The sequence below is a fragment of the Anomalospiza imberbis genome, chromosome 11 (assembly GCF_031753505.1).
Source record: "Anomalospiza imberbis isolate Cuckoo-Finch-1a 21T00152 chromosome 11, ASM3175350v1, whole genome shotgun sequence".
NCBI classification, from domain to species: domain Eukaryota; kingdom Metazoa; phylum Chordata; class Aves; order Passeriformes; family Viduidae; genus Anomalospiza; species Anomalospiza imberbis.
The window spans coordinates 13777405-13793780 of record NC_089691.1 but is presented as its reverse complement, the minus strand read 5'-3'; the positions used below and the strand labels follow the sequence as shown (position 1 = coordinate 13793780).

General features: G+C 42.2%; 1 protein-coding gene across 1 annotated transcript in view; it reads right to left on the bottom strand.

Moving 5' to 3' along the window:
- The window catches only part of SETD5 (SET domain containing 5), a 65250-nt gene that overhangs the window by 22406 nt on the left and 26468 nt on the right, over positions 1-16376 (bottom strand). The window contains exons 3-13 of the mRNA XM_068202015.1: positions 12942-13047; positions 11848-12059; positions 11469-11527; positions 10874-11061; positions 9789-9827; positions 8020-8262; positions 2895-3043; positions 2457-2574; positions 1923-2032; positions 1391-1637; positions 1120-1200 (exon numbers count right to left, since the gene is read on the bottom strand). Coding sequence (XP_068058116.1) covers positions 1120-1200; positions 1391-1637; positions 1923-2032; positions 2457-2574; positions 2895-3043; positions 8020-8262; positions 9789-9827; positions 10874-11061; positions 11469-11527; positions 11848-12059; positions 12942-13047 — 1552 coding nt within the window. The remainder of the gene's footprint in view (positions 1-1119; positions 1201-1390; positions 1638-1922; positions 2033-2456; positions 2575-2894; positions 3044-8019; positions 8263-9788; positions 9828-10873; positions 11062-11468; positions 11528-11847; positions 12060-12941; positions 13048-16376) is intronic.

Genomic DNA, 16376 nt, shown 5'->3' with positions numbered 1-16376 from the left:
ACTTGGCAGATCCGTATCCCTGATTAGAGGAAGACAGGTGATTATGATATTAGTGAGCAAAGAAAAACAGGGAATTCCTAGCTTCGATACATTTGTTGGCTGGTAAAAGGATGGGAGCAAGTTTTCTGTTTTTCTTCCTTGTGTTTCTGGTTGGTTGGTTGTTTTATTTATGTATTTGCATTTTTGTTTGGATTTTTCTCTTGTTTATTTAAATTAATGAATTAAGAGCCAGAACGGATCCATTCACACACATAAAACATTCTAATCCAGGCAGCAATCCCAGGAGCCATAAGCAACACAAGAAAAAAAACACCAGCTCTACTCAGTAAAGATGAAGGCTAAAAAAGGACTGTATTATCAAAGATCCCAGAGCACTAAGGTATGTTTTGATCAAGAAGACTCCTTAAGACGACAATAATTTGAAGACACAGAGATTTCCTGACTAAGTGCCAATAGTACTGTTGGTAGTCTACCCCTCTTACTGACTTTTGCAACTTGATCCCACTCTTTTCCCCACATGACAACATGTTTATGAAACCATACACTGAACAGATACCTGTTTACAAATCTAACCCAGCAAAAATGATCAAGTTTTAAGAAAAATCAGGTTCTAGTTCATGGTATGATGGAACTGAAGATATCCCTGCTCACTGAGCGGGGGTAGGACTAGGTGACCTTTGATAGTCCCTTCCAACTCAAACTATACTATGGTTCTATATAGTGCCATAAATTCTTGTACTGGCAATAAGGAAGGGCAGCAGGAACATAAAAAAGGTCCAATTACCTTTTTGGAATCTGGTCCTGATGGTTTTGCTAAAGGTGTGTTTTAGACTATAGAACAGCCCTGAAAGTAACAGTTAAACCTTCCAATGAGGAAACAAATATATAGCATATGTCTAATCTGCAGCACCTTAACATAAATCCTGTGACTTGAAGTCAACCAAACCTGAGTGTTTTTTTATTCCCCCTTTTGTTTTTTGCCGTTGCTAATCCAATTACTGAAGATCACTAACAGATGGGATTTGTGTTCAAACAAGTGAAATATCCAACTGGACCCGTTGATCACTGCATGAAGCAAGTCCTAAAGAGGGTGATACCCAGACAGAGAGAACTACTTGCCCGTCTGCTGTGGACCAAGGCTCCCTGTTCATCTACAGGCTCCTCCTTCTCCCCTTCTTGTTTCTCCTCCTTCTCTGGCACCTGAGATAGAAACCCAGATTAAGTAACCCAGTACTGTTTCAAAGTTACCAAGATTTCTATGGTAATTTAAGGTGCTAAAGGTCTAAAAAAAGGCTTCCTGCAGTTTCTGTTCTGAAGATTCCAATGCTCTTGGATCAGACTCTTGCAGCACTGAATGCTAACATATATAACAAGGGGGCAAAGATTTTACCTCATTGTCACTGACTGCTGCAGGTCCCTCAGGAACTTCCTCCGTTTGCTGACTGCTGTTCTCATCCGACGCAATGCTCTGCTGTTCCATTTCTAGCTCCTTTCGACGGGCCTTTCGCCGGCGTGTTTCTGCCCCAATCAGTGTGCCTAAAACAGGTGGAGGTAGGTGTTCTGCAGCATTTGGGCTACGTTTCTGCACAGGGCAATTCCGGTTCCCCTTGTGACACGCACAGTCCACTTTATAATTGCTGCTCCAAAACACAAACATAATTCGTGTCACTCTTCATTTCTCAACCCCTGCACAGAGACATTCAATACATCTCCTACTAAACATCTCACCACGTGCCAAAGCAAGGACAGCAGGCTACCTTATGGCCTCTACTGTAGAATATGCCAGCAGAACTGGACAGAATAGCCGGGAAATGCAATTCAGTAGAAAACGGAGCAATATGTAGAATGCGAGGAAAGGGCTGGAGGAAGATGTCCAGTCCAGGAGGGCAGTGGAGAGCTCCTGGGCGAGGTGAGGGACTCACCAGATGTTGTACTCATAGTCAAAGGCGATGGTAACCTCTGTGTCCTTGGCAATGGTGGCAACAGCATAGATGCACAGGTGGATCATCCCATCAGCAATCACATGACGAACCTTGTTAAACGAAGTAGATAGAAGCTGACATCTCCACACGTTGCATTTCCTACTTCCAAGATGGAAATCTCCTTTTGCAAAGTAGCTCTTACTCTACTCTGAATAATTATCCCAAATGCTCCACAGGGAAAAGCTTTCTTCGCTGCTCTTGTCTCATACTGTACTTTTCCACTTACAACTACTACCACCTGCTTACCCTCAGTATCATTGTGCAGCCAAAGGAAAGACATAAAAGAAATCTTTCTCTTCCAAAAAAACCTCCCTCATGTTCCCAAACTGTCTCATATTCCAAGTATAAACCATCAAACAAGCAAGAGACACAGAGAATTTACCACATTTAGTGCATTTTAAGTTAGAGAAAGCACTAAGCTTATGTAAAACATGTATTTGCAGTAACAGTGATGATGATGAAGAGAGAATTTACCTCTGCATTTGGAGTGCAGGACCGCCTGATGAACCTGGCATCATTACCAAAGGTGCGGGCATCAACACACATCTCAACGCCATTGAACTTGGAGTAGAACAGCACAAAGGGATATGGCCTGGAGAAGCAACAGAACATCTCAATCCCAAAATACCCAATTCCCACAGCACTGCTGTTAACAGGTATCCCTCACTTCACTGGAAGCAGAACTTCCATCAGCACTATTGCTCTGGGGGTTATGTACTTCCAACTATTTAGAAGATCTATTTCAGAGGGTTTGGTCCATAAGCAGAGCATCAAGCTGAGGTGATAAATCTGATTTCCCGTTTCTATGGAAGGCACAGCTGACAGGACCCTGTAAGTGAGCACTATCTCATAGAGACACCAGTCTCTCTGTGCCACGATGCTCTCATACCCATCATTTCATAGTACTCTTACTTTTTGAAGAAATGCCCATTGACCTCGAATTGCTGTCGTAACATAACTTTCCCTCGATACTCAATTATAAGGGTATCTAGTGCCAAGTCTCTTGCTGCTCTCAGGATCTTCCGGTGCTTCTGAACCCGAGTCACCCTTCCCAGTTGCAGCTGTAACAAAAAACAGAGCAAAAGAGGAAAATTTGAACCAAAGGCCTCTAACTCATGAAGAATATTTTACTTACATAAAAAGAAAAAATATTCTAATAGCAACACACAGAAACTCTGCCAGGTGAATATGCTGTTTCTTTTGTAAAAATTTAGTAATGACCAATAACCTTGATAATATTTATCAAAAGCAAACAGTATTTATTCCTTTCCTTCAACAATAGTCTGACAAATCTATTAGACCGAGTATTTCAGTCTTGCAGCTAGGAGGCATAAGCAGACCTGTCACTTGCTACTAAATGGGAATTGCTTTGCAATTATGGTCACTTTCACAGCCAGAATAATTCAGATCTTCCCTAAATTGGGGGTTGTCACACATTCAGAGGAAAAAATGTAAGCTTTTCCCTCTGCAGAGGATGGTAAATTCCAGCAAACAGGCCAAAGACTTAAGCTGGCAATTTCCATCTCCATCCAGAAACTTCTCTACATATCTCTGCTCAGCTAGTGCTGCTGATTTAAAATTTTTTTTTAACATGAAGAACTAAATTTTTAACGAAGTAGTGACAGTTCATTAAAACATATGTTAAAATCTACAGCTCTATTACAATTGATTTTCACAACAATGTGACTTGACAGCATGAATCCACAACATTCTTTTAAGTACAGACATCCAAATATGACATATTTTATGGAATAATGGATGGGATATTATAAGCACTAGGGTATAGGAAAGACTTATTCCATAAAAACAAAGTACTTTTCTTACTTAACAGGTTAAACCCCTCTGTAAGTAAAGATTATGTGAAGATGACTGGCTGCCTCACCACCACTGCTGTGCCTGTTCTTTCCTAAGCATTCTATTCACTGCTCATAAGGGCCCAGTTTTGATACTTTTCCAGAGTGAATTGAAGCATAAGTGTTCTGACTTTGGTAATAATGACAATCATGTATCTAAATTAGGAGTAAACTACAAAATTTTACTGAAAGCAAGTTCCCAACTTTTCCTGAGAGAATTCTCATTAGAAACAGCTACTGAGCACTCTGCTGAAATGGATAAAAATTAGTTTAAGGGACTCAGCCTGAATAATGACAGAACACATGACATTCTAACCTTGTGGAAATAAAAGTTAATGTCTTAAGGCAGCACTCAGCACTGGGAACCCAGCAAAACCCTCGTAGTAAGCACATGAAAATACTGAACCACAGGTCTTTTAAACCCTTTTTTCTGACTGGGATATTCTATGTCCTCTGTATAAAACCCCCTCAAGAAAATGACTTTTGCTGTTTCTATAAGACGTTATACTGCAGATCTTGAATGTGTTAGTAAAGTAAGATCTATTTGTTGACTTCTCTCACTCAGATCCAGGATAAAGACAGCTTTATAAAAATATTCATTTGAAACCTATTCAGATGGGAGTAATGGTCCAGATCTCCTCTTGAGATACAATCCAGTGCCACATTTGTCATGCCTGTGGGGTTTATCTGTCTTATACCACTCTATCTGCCAGCAATTGGGAAAACCTGGATACATGTGCTGGAGACTCTGAAGAGTCTTGCAGGGTGTTCATCTCTTCAGGTCTTGGGTCCTGACAGAAGCTCACAGAGGATTCCCTAAGTCCACAGAAACATGCTATTTCCAGACTAAGGAGCCGCACTGTTGGTCCTGATTTCTGATCAACAAACCCACGATATGAGTGAGCTGTAGGATGAGACTGTTTACACTACACAGAGTAGTGGCTAAATTACTTTTAGCACTTTGTATTATCCAACTGTGGCAACAAAGAATAAATAAATGGCACCAGATTTCCTAGTGTAGGACAGGAGATAAGAAGAAAGTATCTGAAGCTATTAGATGAATTGGGACCCAGCGTGTCTCCAGTTGAATAATTCTATACTGTCACTGATTTGTTTTTATACCTTCTCACCTAAGCTGGCCCTACACAGGAGGGTTGGACCAGATGACCTTCAGTGGCTCCTCCCAACTTAAACTGTTCTACTACTCTAAGAGTATAATGAGATTGTACCTTTCAGAAGTTAATGTCTGGTAGCTCTTTCATGTATTACTCTTCACCTCATGCCAGAAAACAGCTTGGGGAATATAGGTGGGATACAGTGGGGTGGTTAGAGGAGGAGAAAGTTCATGCAGGAAAGAGAAACTCTGCATTTGTATAACTTATTTATCTGAATTTGGTGAAACAGGAATGATATCACAGCTCTTCTGGTAAGACACAGCTCAGCTTGTTTTTATTCTCTGAATTTAGAAATATGAAGTGGATTAGCTGCCATGCTTTCATGTGTGAAAAGAACAAATGATTTTATTCATGTCACAGGCTAGGGACTGCTGACTGCTAATCAGCCAAAACTGTTCTGATATGTTTGCAGAGCAACATCTGCATAATACTCAGTGGCTTTATTTTATAAAGGCCCTTTTGCTCTTCACTTCAGAATGTGAAATCAGTCAGGGGTTTGAGCTCAAGTCAGCAATTATCAGAGGCAACAAAGGGCAAATACTAACCCTGGGTTTGGTTTGGCAACAACAGTCAGGAAAGTGATTCACAACTTTCAGTTTGTTGAGCAACTGGCAGTAGCCAGGACTAAGATGATTTTATTCATAACACTAAACAGCTTCATATTTTCACAACTTTCCCTCTGCATCATGAGGACAGCTGAGAACTGGTTTATCATAAAATCACAGAATCATTTAGGATAGAAAAGCCCTCTAAGACTGAGTTCAACTGTTAATCTGCCACTGTCCAGTCTATTACTAACCCATACCCTGCAGTGCCACATCCACAAGTCTTTTAAATACCTCCAGGAATACTGACTCCACCACTTCCAGGCAGCCTATTCCAGTTTGGTAAACCTTCTGGCAGAAAGAAAAAAAAAAATCCTAATATCTAATGTAAACCTCCACTGGTGCAACTTGAGACCACTTCCTCGTCTTACACAAAATATTCCAATGAACAAAATCCCATATCCTCCATGTATAACTCTTAACCCATCTTTCCCTACTCTTCCTGGTTTGAGGAAGCTTTTAGGTCACATCTCAATCTCTTCTAAGTATATACTTGCATCACTGTTGACCGAAATCAAATGACTTTCTGAACTATTAAGAGTATGCAGAGCATAATAAAACATTGTTTTTATTCCTTTCTCCTCTCTCCAGAGTCTTCATTGCCAAAGAGAGCAGCAACAATATTTCTACACAGCTGGCAAATGTGTATTTACACAGCCTCGTGATTTTTTCCTAGCTCAAAGTACCTATTTTCCCTTACCTCACAGAAAAGCTATTTTTGTGTTCAATAATGATACCTAGTTAAGAGACAACTGATGCAAACCAAGAAGCCTTCTCAGTATGCCTACCAAAGGTGAGACAAACGAGTGAAACAAAAACAGAACGCAGTGCATGAGAGCGGGTGCTCCACACCTATGCAGGTGCCCTCCTCACAACACTCCACAGCCAGCGCCTGAGCAGAGACAGCAGGACACAGGAGCTGACAAGCAGCACCCAAGAACAGGCACCTGGTTTTTTTCTCAGTGTCCAAGAAAAACTACAAAGTCCCCTGATACCTTCCAGCGTGTGCAATGATGAGTACCTACCAACAGCTTGTTTACAGCAACTACAGCTCGCTAACAAGTTTTGGAAGTTTCAACTTTTTTGTTTCTTTGGCATGTATCACATCTGGAGTCTTCCGATTTGGAATGCTGGCCACATTTTCCTGTGGGAAAACCTATGTCTGTACTGGGAAGGGAGAGGCTGAAAGAGCATGGCAAGAACAAGCACATTTATGTTTGGTGTCTTTTTTGTGTCGTGCTGTACACATATCAAGAAACACAGCATGTGTTTTATTACTTATTTCAGGACTTTTCCTAAAACCCATGTGAGGCAGACAGAATTGGTTACAATTAGTCTCAAAAATATTAAGATTTCTAGAGAAGTAGAACTTTTTCTTATCTACATTTCCTCAGCTGCTCTCCACCTCCCCCACCCCCAAGAAATCTTATTTATTGCAGAACCAGAGGCAAGAATGGAAGAAAGTTTGGTCCAAAGTCCTCTTTCTGCACTCTCCCTTACTGGCAATATCTGTGTTCTGCCTGAAGTGCTTCACCTGCATGAAAGCAGAGGGAAAGGTAGGAGGGAGCACATGAACTTCACTGAGTGAGTCAGCTGATATAAACAAGAATGATTCAAGCACAAACATATACCCGATATTCAGGTTTCTGACTTTGCTCCCTTTATACAGAAGAAGTGCCCCACTTCTCTTTTGGAGCCCACCCTTTCAGATGCAACTATCTCCATTCTCCTGGACAAGGAAGGCCCAGAAAAGCCCAAACTGGGTAGGAAAGCTGTACTTTGTTCAATAAAGCACAGATAAGATAAAACAACAGCTAATAAAAGTGTGAGTGGGGAAGACATGCACCACACAAACACATTGTTTTCCTGTTTCTGCTTGTTTACATGCACTCCATAAAGATGGCAAGACACCAACCAGTGCTCATTGCTGGAAAGTTAGGGAGAGACCAGCTTCCTAAGTCAGTTGTAGTCATGCAGTATTTGGAAGTTACAGGAGTCCAAATAATCCTAAATACTGAAATCATGATGAAAGGTTCTTTAAAATAGCTTTCTACACAACATGAGTCAAGAAATAAAATAAAAAATAAGTAAAGGGGACTGGAAAGCTCAGGTGGAAAGCAGGAAATTTCCTATCTCCAGCAAGTGGCAGATCTGGTTCTGTCTCAGGCTGTGCAGTGACCAAAGTATTTATGGCAAAATACCTGTTAACCACATTACATAAATGTGCAAAATATCCCCAACTTAGCATCACTAATTTGGTCTAATGCAAATATTTGCTCATCTGTCTCTGTACTGGCATAATTTCTGATTCACTGTGTATCAAACCTATGCCTGTTGGTCTGAGCTACAGTACTGCTCGCCCATGCCCTGGCCTACTCCACACCTCTGTCCTGCTTGTGCTTACCTGCATCTGGGACCCAATAACAGTATTATTGCAGGCCAGCTCTGTTTTGTTGATTGTGTCCAGCATAGCAGTTTTGCCCACATAGTCTTTATTAGAGTTTAGGTGACGTTCCAGCAAGTTCTGCACATCAGCACTGTACTGGTTCGTGAAGGCTTCCTCGTACTGGTCCGTCCAGAGGCGGATCCGATTCTCCCACCCTTCAGCTGTGTTTTCATCCAAGGCATGTGCTTCAGATGGGGAATTCTGCACCAAACAGCAAAGAATGAATGGATAGTACACAGCAAGAAAACCTATCCACATTGCTCCAAGCACATGAATAAGCTATAAAAAAAGGCAAATCAGTGCCAAGCTATATAAGCATCAGTTATGAGGACACGTTTTTCAGCATCTGCGCCCTCCAGAACACTGTACAACAGTGTCACTCAAAAATCTGAAATTTCTGTGCAGAAATAAGACCTCTTTGAAGTTGGTACTTGGCACTGCTACATAAAATTAGGCTAGCGCATGGCCATAAAAAAAAAATTAAGCCACTTTGGAAAAATAATTAAGTACATAAAAAAAGCAAAGGCACAGAACACACAAAGGCAAATAGATATCATGTAGGCTTGTCCTACAGTCAACCCACTCATGGCTAACATAATGTTCAATGATGCTGACTGCATCTCAATCTTTTGCAGTGACTGATCTAAAAATAGTCCTAAACCTTCTAGCTAAATGGTCACCAGAGTTTCAAGAAACTGAATGTAGAGCATAAGCTAATACCCCCAGGGTTAAAACTGCAAGTCCTAAGCAGAGTAAAGAAGAGAGGGCAAAACCAGGTAATCCGTTTAGACTGTCTTGTAAAGGCGGGGGAAACAGAAGCTGGTAGAAAGAAAAATACATAAGCTTCATTCTTTACTTGGCAGTAGTTGAAGTAGTTCAACAAATACTCCAGAGCTCAGTAACTCAACTGGCTTATAAAGCACTGAGACACATATGACACTGAGGTCTTAGTAACAAGGACAAGTGAAGAGCAATCATTATTTTAATCATATATATTAAAACCAGTAAGAGTTGCCATGCATTTTTACCCTCTCAAGTCACTGGCATACTATGGAGATAGTGCATAGGGACACCACAGTACTGTCCTCTTTCCTCTGAGGCACCTGCTAGAAGCCACTGCCAGCTGCAGGACTGGGGTTAGGTGGAACTGAGCAAACCTTAAGGCACCTCTTGTGTGTCTAGAAACAAATGCAGCTCACAGTTCAAGTCCACTTTTTTTTGTCAAATAACCTTCCTATTCAATGGCCACACCTACACTATTGCAGGAAGCCAGAGATAAATATATTGTCCCGTCCATCTCTAGTAAGAGGATGTGGAGAGAAACAAGGCAGCACTACTAGGGACTCCCAATATTAAACTTGTGAACTACTTTGATGTCCAAGCTTGAAATAGCTTTGATGCAATCAAACAATAACTACCCTCACAGAAGAGCAGCCACAACCAGTTCTACATCCCTTACATCAAACACCCCACTCCCAAGTGCCATGAATCAATCACCTCTCGGAACTGGATTGCATTATCTCACTGGAAGCTATCAGAAGCAAATGGAAGGTTCAAGGGGCAATTCCTGTGATACCCTTTTGAATAGGCCTCCTTCTGGTGCACTGTAAGGTTTGACTTTATTACAAAGCTGGCCCAACAATCAGACATTCCCCAGGCAAACAAAAAGAGGGACAAAATAACGTGGAAAAAACCCCACCACCAAGAGGGTTGTCATTTCTACTCACCTTCATCCTCAGAGACTTTCGTGAGCCCTCTCGAAAAGCCTGTCCCCCAGACAAGGAGAGAGAGAAAAAACAAAGTATTATATATTTCCTAAGAATTAGGGTCCCAGAACCACACTAAATCTTACTCCAATCCTTGACAAAAGATGGCAAGAATTACAGGAAAACCTACACAAGAAACAATGGACCTGAAAAAAAAGAGACTCTGCAATGCAAATCCAGTGGAAACTGCTGAAAAACTTGATGGCCATGACTTCTGAACTAAAAAAGCCTGCCTCACACTTAGTAAAAATGTCAAGATCAAAACCAAAACTGTCCTAACTAACCTCACTTGTTTTGATACAAGAAAGGTCCAGCAATAGAATCAAGGTGGTTCACAACAGCAAAATAACCCCTCCAGACCGCACATAGCTCCTGCCCCCAGCGTTTTATTTCATCAGTGCCTACCAGAAGAACTTCAAGGGAAACTTAACCTGTGGAAAATCATGGTAAAGCTGGCAGATGATGAGAAAGAACCAGCTGCTCACACACTTGCATTCCAATATAAGCAATCCAAAATTATTTCAGTCCCCAAACCCTCACAAACAAGACAGTAAAGTCATCCCTCAACAAATGTTCATCACTACCTACATAGTTTTCCACACAGGCACTATCTCTGTCCCCGAAGAACAGTGCCAAGAAGCTCTGCAGCTCAAATTCCTCATCAAAGCCTGCTAAAAAATACCATGCTCCCTTCATTTTTCGTTCTATTCACAGACTGACCCTTTTCCACAAACAGCCAGACTCCAAAAGCTATTTCCCCAAATCCTAATACAGCAAAAGGAAAAAATATGTAATTGAGTCCAAGCGCTGAGCATGAATGGACAGCATTGGGAAATAAGGGTGGAGTTCCAGCAAGGTAATTTTTAAACCAACAGCCACGTACTCGAGCAGGTCACAAATACAAGGCGTCCCATTATTACACCCGAAAGAGCAGTTCTTGACAGAACAAAAATTTCTTGTCTACTGCCAGCTTGTCAACCTGCTCCTAACAACACTCTGCACAACACATGGTAGAAACTGCAGCAACCTTGTCTCACTCCACATACCTTGATCTTTTTGGCCTTTGGAGCAGCCCGAGCCTTTTCTGTACTCCTCTTCCTCTTCTTGGGTTTGCTCCTGCGGACGCGGTTGACGGTCAGCGTGATGCTGGTCGGCGTGTGCTGCGTGGCCGTGTACAGCACTGTGGAGGGAGAGAGTTCTTCATCCCAGCTCTCAGTGGCACTGCTGTCCCCGCCTAGAGAGACAAGTGCTTCATGAGCAACAGCTTCTCATCCCTGAGAGCACAGCTTACCCTTATGTCCATTTTCATCAAGACAACTTGCTGCCCCTGCATAGCTCTTCTCTGAGAGAATTATACCACCTCTGTTTTCCCACCCAAACTGAGAACAGGTGTTCCAAACTTCTGGATATGTGACAGAATGGCACTGATGAAAATTCTCCTTTTCTGTTCACAAGATAATCTGATTTTCCCTAGAGCTAACTGAGGTGAAGCGTAAGGAGAGGAGAAAATCCCAGTGGTTGGGAGGCAAAGAACATTAGCTGGCACTGATCACAGTTATATGATTACAGCATCCAAAAGACAAAGGTCTTGAAGAAATAAAATAAAAATCACTGTTATCAGAATTATAACCTCAAACTCACCTGACACGTTGTCCTGCTTCCGGTGGCGGAGTCTGATCACCTTCCCCCTGCTCATTCCTCTGCCAAAGGAGAATGCACAATTGAAGCTGGTTTGTAGGAGTAAAGTCACTTGAAATTCAACAGGATGTCACAAGATGCGTGCCCTCAGTGGGGCCCAGGATGATAAGAACATCGATTTAACATCCTCATCTCCACTCCTGGTGCCACCAACACTTGTCAGGCTGACAACGCAAAGGAGGAGGGTCAATACTGGGTAAAGCACTGGAAAGAACGCTCCAGTTAGCAAAAGGAAGTCTGTCCCACAGCCCAAAGGTGACACGGTTCAGTATGAGCAGTCAAGACAAGGGGCAGCCCAGATCTGCACTGCACCAAAGCTTACCTGCACTTTTCACACTTGAGGAGGAAACCATCTTGGGAGACACTGCAGTGGCACCAAGTGGGAATTGATTCTCCTTCTGAGGAGCTCTCACTATCCCCGGAATTCTCCTCATCAGGCGAGTGCAGGCCATTCAGTTCTGCACGAGGTATAATGGTCTGGACAGGAGGAGAGGCTGGCGGCGTTGGAGGAGGAGGGGCTCCATAATTATGATCCTGAAAATGAGTATTTGCAGTACTACTTTTAATGGGAAGATATGATGCCTAGAAACTGAAGTCCCAAATCCACCGTTCCCAGGTTAATATTTAACTGGTGTAAAACAATAGCCTGAATTCCTCAACCTACCAAGAAGGTACAATAATAGCTCTGAAATATGTAAATTATTTCCTTTAGTACCAATGAATTAAACTCAAAACCTACAAAAACAACCAGGTTATTTCAACATTAACTCTTACACTGCTAATAATCTGAGATGACATAAGTGTTTAAACAGTGGAACCAGCTGCCCTGAGATGCAGAGTCTCTGTCTGTTGAGATATTCAAAACTCAGCTGGACATGGTCTTGAGCAACCTGCTCAAGCAGAGTCAGCTTGAACAGGGAGGTTGGATTATGTGATCTCAAGAGGCCCCTTCCAACCTCAATGATTCTGTGACACCCTGTTGAGCCCACAGCTTCAAACCATGCTCCCAAGTCCCATGCTCCTGAGAGCTCCTTGATTCTCATTGCTTTAAGTTACCACTGTGAAAATCTGCGCAGTTGAAACAAGTATAAATAGTGCACAATAAACCAAATGGGGCTTAAAATTACCACCAGGAAAATATTATATATTCATATATATTCACACTTCATTCATTTATTTCATTCAGTTAAAAATCTATCACCTAGAACACTAATAAAGTTTGCTGTAGAGTATGCAAGACTTCACAAACAATAAACACAGAAATGAAAAATGTATGGCAGAACTCAGCTCTAACTTAGTGTTCCCTAATAAATAAGCCAAAATTCCTAAGGCTTAATAGACAAAGAACTATGGAACAAGGAGAAAAGAGTAAACGTAGACAGTAAAGAGCTGATTCACTGCAGAGAGAGTACTCACTGCGTAAGGCAGCCCGCGATAGCTGTGTTTCTGGGTGGCCCCATAGCCGTGGCTGGAGTACACATTCTTCTCACTGACAGCTGGACTAGCTTCCACAGACTCTGGGCTGCAGAAAGGGCCAGAAGTAAAACCCATCAATACAACATCATTTTTTTTAGTGCCAGTATTTCACTGCTCTTTTCTATTGAACACATGAGCTCAAAATGAAGAAACTTCATGAAATCGAGGTGGCGTCATGCGTTTCACCAAGCATCATGTGTGCAGAAGCTGTACAGGATGAACCTGCTTTCAGAGGGAAGGAACTGAGTAAGGGCCACCCTATATAGCTCATTAAACTAGGTCTCAGTCTGGGAAGTTAAAAAGGTAATTAGCATGTAAGAAGCTCAGTTTCCTTATTGTTGAGGAAATTGGGTCTAGTTCAGCATTCGCATCTGAACCCAGATAGCCTAATCTCAAATCCACTGAACAGTACTGCCATTTTATCTCTGCAACAGCTTATTTCAACTGCAGCTAAGCAGCTTTCCTGCACCTGCACTTGTTTCTCTCTCCCTCAGATACCAATTGTTACTGAGTCCAACACCCTGTGATAAAGCCTGCATGAAAACTGCAGCTATCCTGACAGCAACTACCAGGAACTGGAGATTCCAGTTACAAAGAGACAACAAAATTCAGGACCTGGACAGGCAGTGGCCACAGACAGATCAGATTCACCCTGTGCTTTCTATACAGCAGCCTGCAATGAGCAGAACAGGAAATCTGCTGCTGAGGTACAATGCACTCTTCCACCACAGGGTGGTGAAAAAAAACAGCTAAAAATCAAAGGTATATCCTCATCAGAAAGCTGCAGAAAACCTACTCAGAAAAGGGACAGCTGCAATTCAATGCAGGGGATATTAGATAATGAGGCTACAGACAGAACACCAGCAAGGAAACACACTGTCTTCTGTTACAAGTAGAAGAAACAAGTCAAATAACCTCTGCACAGATCAGAAGTAGGGCCTGTATCAGAATACAACAGAATATTACTGAATCATGTCTGCAGATGAAATCTTCATCAAAATAACAGCATGGAGCTGAGCAAGCAGGGAAGAAAAATATAGAAAAGGAAAACTTTACCTCGGACCTCTGCTGCTCTGGTGAGATCTCACAGGATTCTCAGTGGGTCCTACATGGTCAGCATGAATCAGGCACCATCAAACAATGGCCAGCAATCACACATGGGGCAGTGCTTAGGCACCCAAGAAGAGTAACCCCTTGCCCTTTGGACTTCCTATTAGCTCTTGAAATCTCTGCTACACTTAAGTTTGCCCCACCCTGCCACTCAACCTCATCTATTCTCCACAGCACCAACCTCTGAGCTTCTGGCTTACTCTGGAGTAAGGTGGATCTGTCTTTGCAACATAAAGGATAATAATTTATTGTACAAAGAACTGCAGAAAGTAGAAGACATTACACCTATACAAACAACACTTCTGTAGCTCAGGATTTAGGTGCACGACATGATAAATTCAGTTGGTTTTCAATGTTACTACAGCCAGCTAAACTGTCAGAAGCAGGAGATATAGATGATGATCTCTCTCAAAGGATGTACTTCTTAAAAAAAGGTACCATGTAGAGCTTGCCACATAATCCAGCCTTTGCAACAATCCTTTAGGACTTTCAGATTGGTACAGTGTCAAATCCATTCAGATTTAATAACCCTTTCAGAAATATTTCAGTCTTAGAAGAAAAAGAGCCTAAGAAGTCTAAACAGCAGCTACGTCCTCCGTCCAAGTCAGCCACATTCCTAACCACAGTCAGACCGGAATACCAGCAATGCTGCCGGCAAGCATTAGCAATAAAACTTCAGAATTGTTGGTGCAACGGTGTCCAGAGGCAACAACGCTGGGGCCCATGCTTCCTCAGCAGCAGCATGCCAAGGAGCTTCCACACCTTCCAATACGCAGTCAGACTAACACAGCAAAACTACGCTGCAGCCTCCATGTCACCCTCAGATGAACAGCAACACCTTACACCATTTTCACCTCCTCTCTATATCAGAGGCCAGGAAAGATGCTAAAGCTCAGCCTGTAAAGAGGATCAGCTAGTTTTCCTTTTACCTTCCCCACTGCCTTTGTGATGCACATCTTGGAATCAATTCTTTTTAAGAGGTACAAAGCTCAGGTACCCTAGACTTTATTTATCAAACCAAAGAGTTTCAAAGGCAAAGTGAAGGACAGCCTTAACTTTGAACAGACCCATGAAGGACACTTCAGCAGTAACAGTGCATCGATGCAAAGCCTGGAGAATGAAGTCCTGCCATTCCCAATTTTTAGAAAACAGGCAGAGAAACCAATTCAGAAATCTTCAAATGCCTTCTTTCAAAGGCCAGCTTCAACTCCAGCCTAGCTTCAAGTTGGACCTACAAATTTCTTACAAGGGAGAAAGAAAATGCTTGTCAGAAGGTTTACAGTCAGTCTTTTTGATACTTAAATGCTACAAGGGACACATGCGCAGACACATCTGGCTCTCCTCCCTACCACGCTCAGCTTTGAAAGCAAAGTACATGAGCAAACTATTCAGCACTCTTCCTCCTGCCATAAACAGTTTAAAATTCCTGCATGTTGAGTCTTCAAAGTGCTGCTGTGGGAGAAGCAGGGTGACAAGCAATACTAAATGATAGATCTTGAAAAGTGAAGGATCATGTAGCCAGTGCAGATGAGTGACTTACTAGATTCTGATTCTCCCTTTAAAAACCATTTGTAAAAATGTGGGCTTTAGGATGGAATGAAGCATCACAAAGAAGAATGGCTAGAATGGGGCCAGTGCCAAGACAGACAAAAAAGAGTATTAGCAGTCTTGCAGAGAATATGACTGTGTAGTCAAAATTCTATGCATAGTCAAATCAGGGTGCGATGGAAGGGAAAAACAGTGATTCAAACCTTAGCCCACTGCTCTTACAGATCAAAATGAATAAGAGTCTGAAGCAATTTCTGTTCTACACTGGTCCAGCTGACATGCAGGTATTTGCACAGTAGATAACCTCTAAAGAATAAATGGGAGAAACCTATTTCCAAAATGTCATTTGTAGATTTTTGTAAAGCGATACTACCGTCCGTGTTTCAAAGAAGGATGCAGGCAAGCAGGAGGTAGAAGCACACAGAAATAAACTTCAGGCCTCACTCTCATCCCTGACAAAAACAAACTCTAATCCTACCTGACATGATTCTAACAAGGGTTTTAAGAAGAGATCACAATGCGGTATTTCCTGATTTTGAAATGCTTCTGACTCTGCAGAAGTAAAGTGTTCTCAAAGAAATGTAAGTCCCCTCCAACAGGCCTCAGAGATACGGCTGCAGTGAGAGCCCTGCACACGGTCCTGTGGTGGGGACTCCAAAGGATGCTCTCTGAGGTGTGCTCCTTGGAGTCTGCTCAGGGGCAGAAACAAAATAAAGG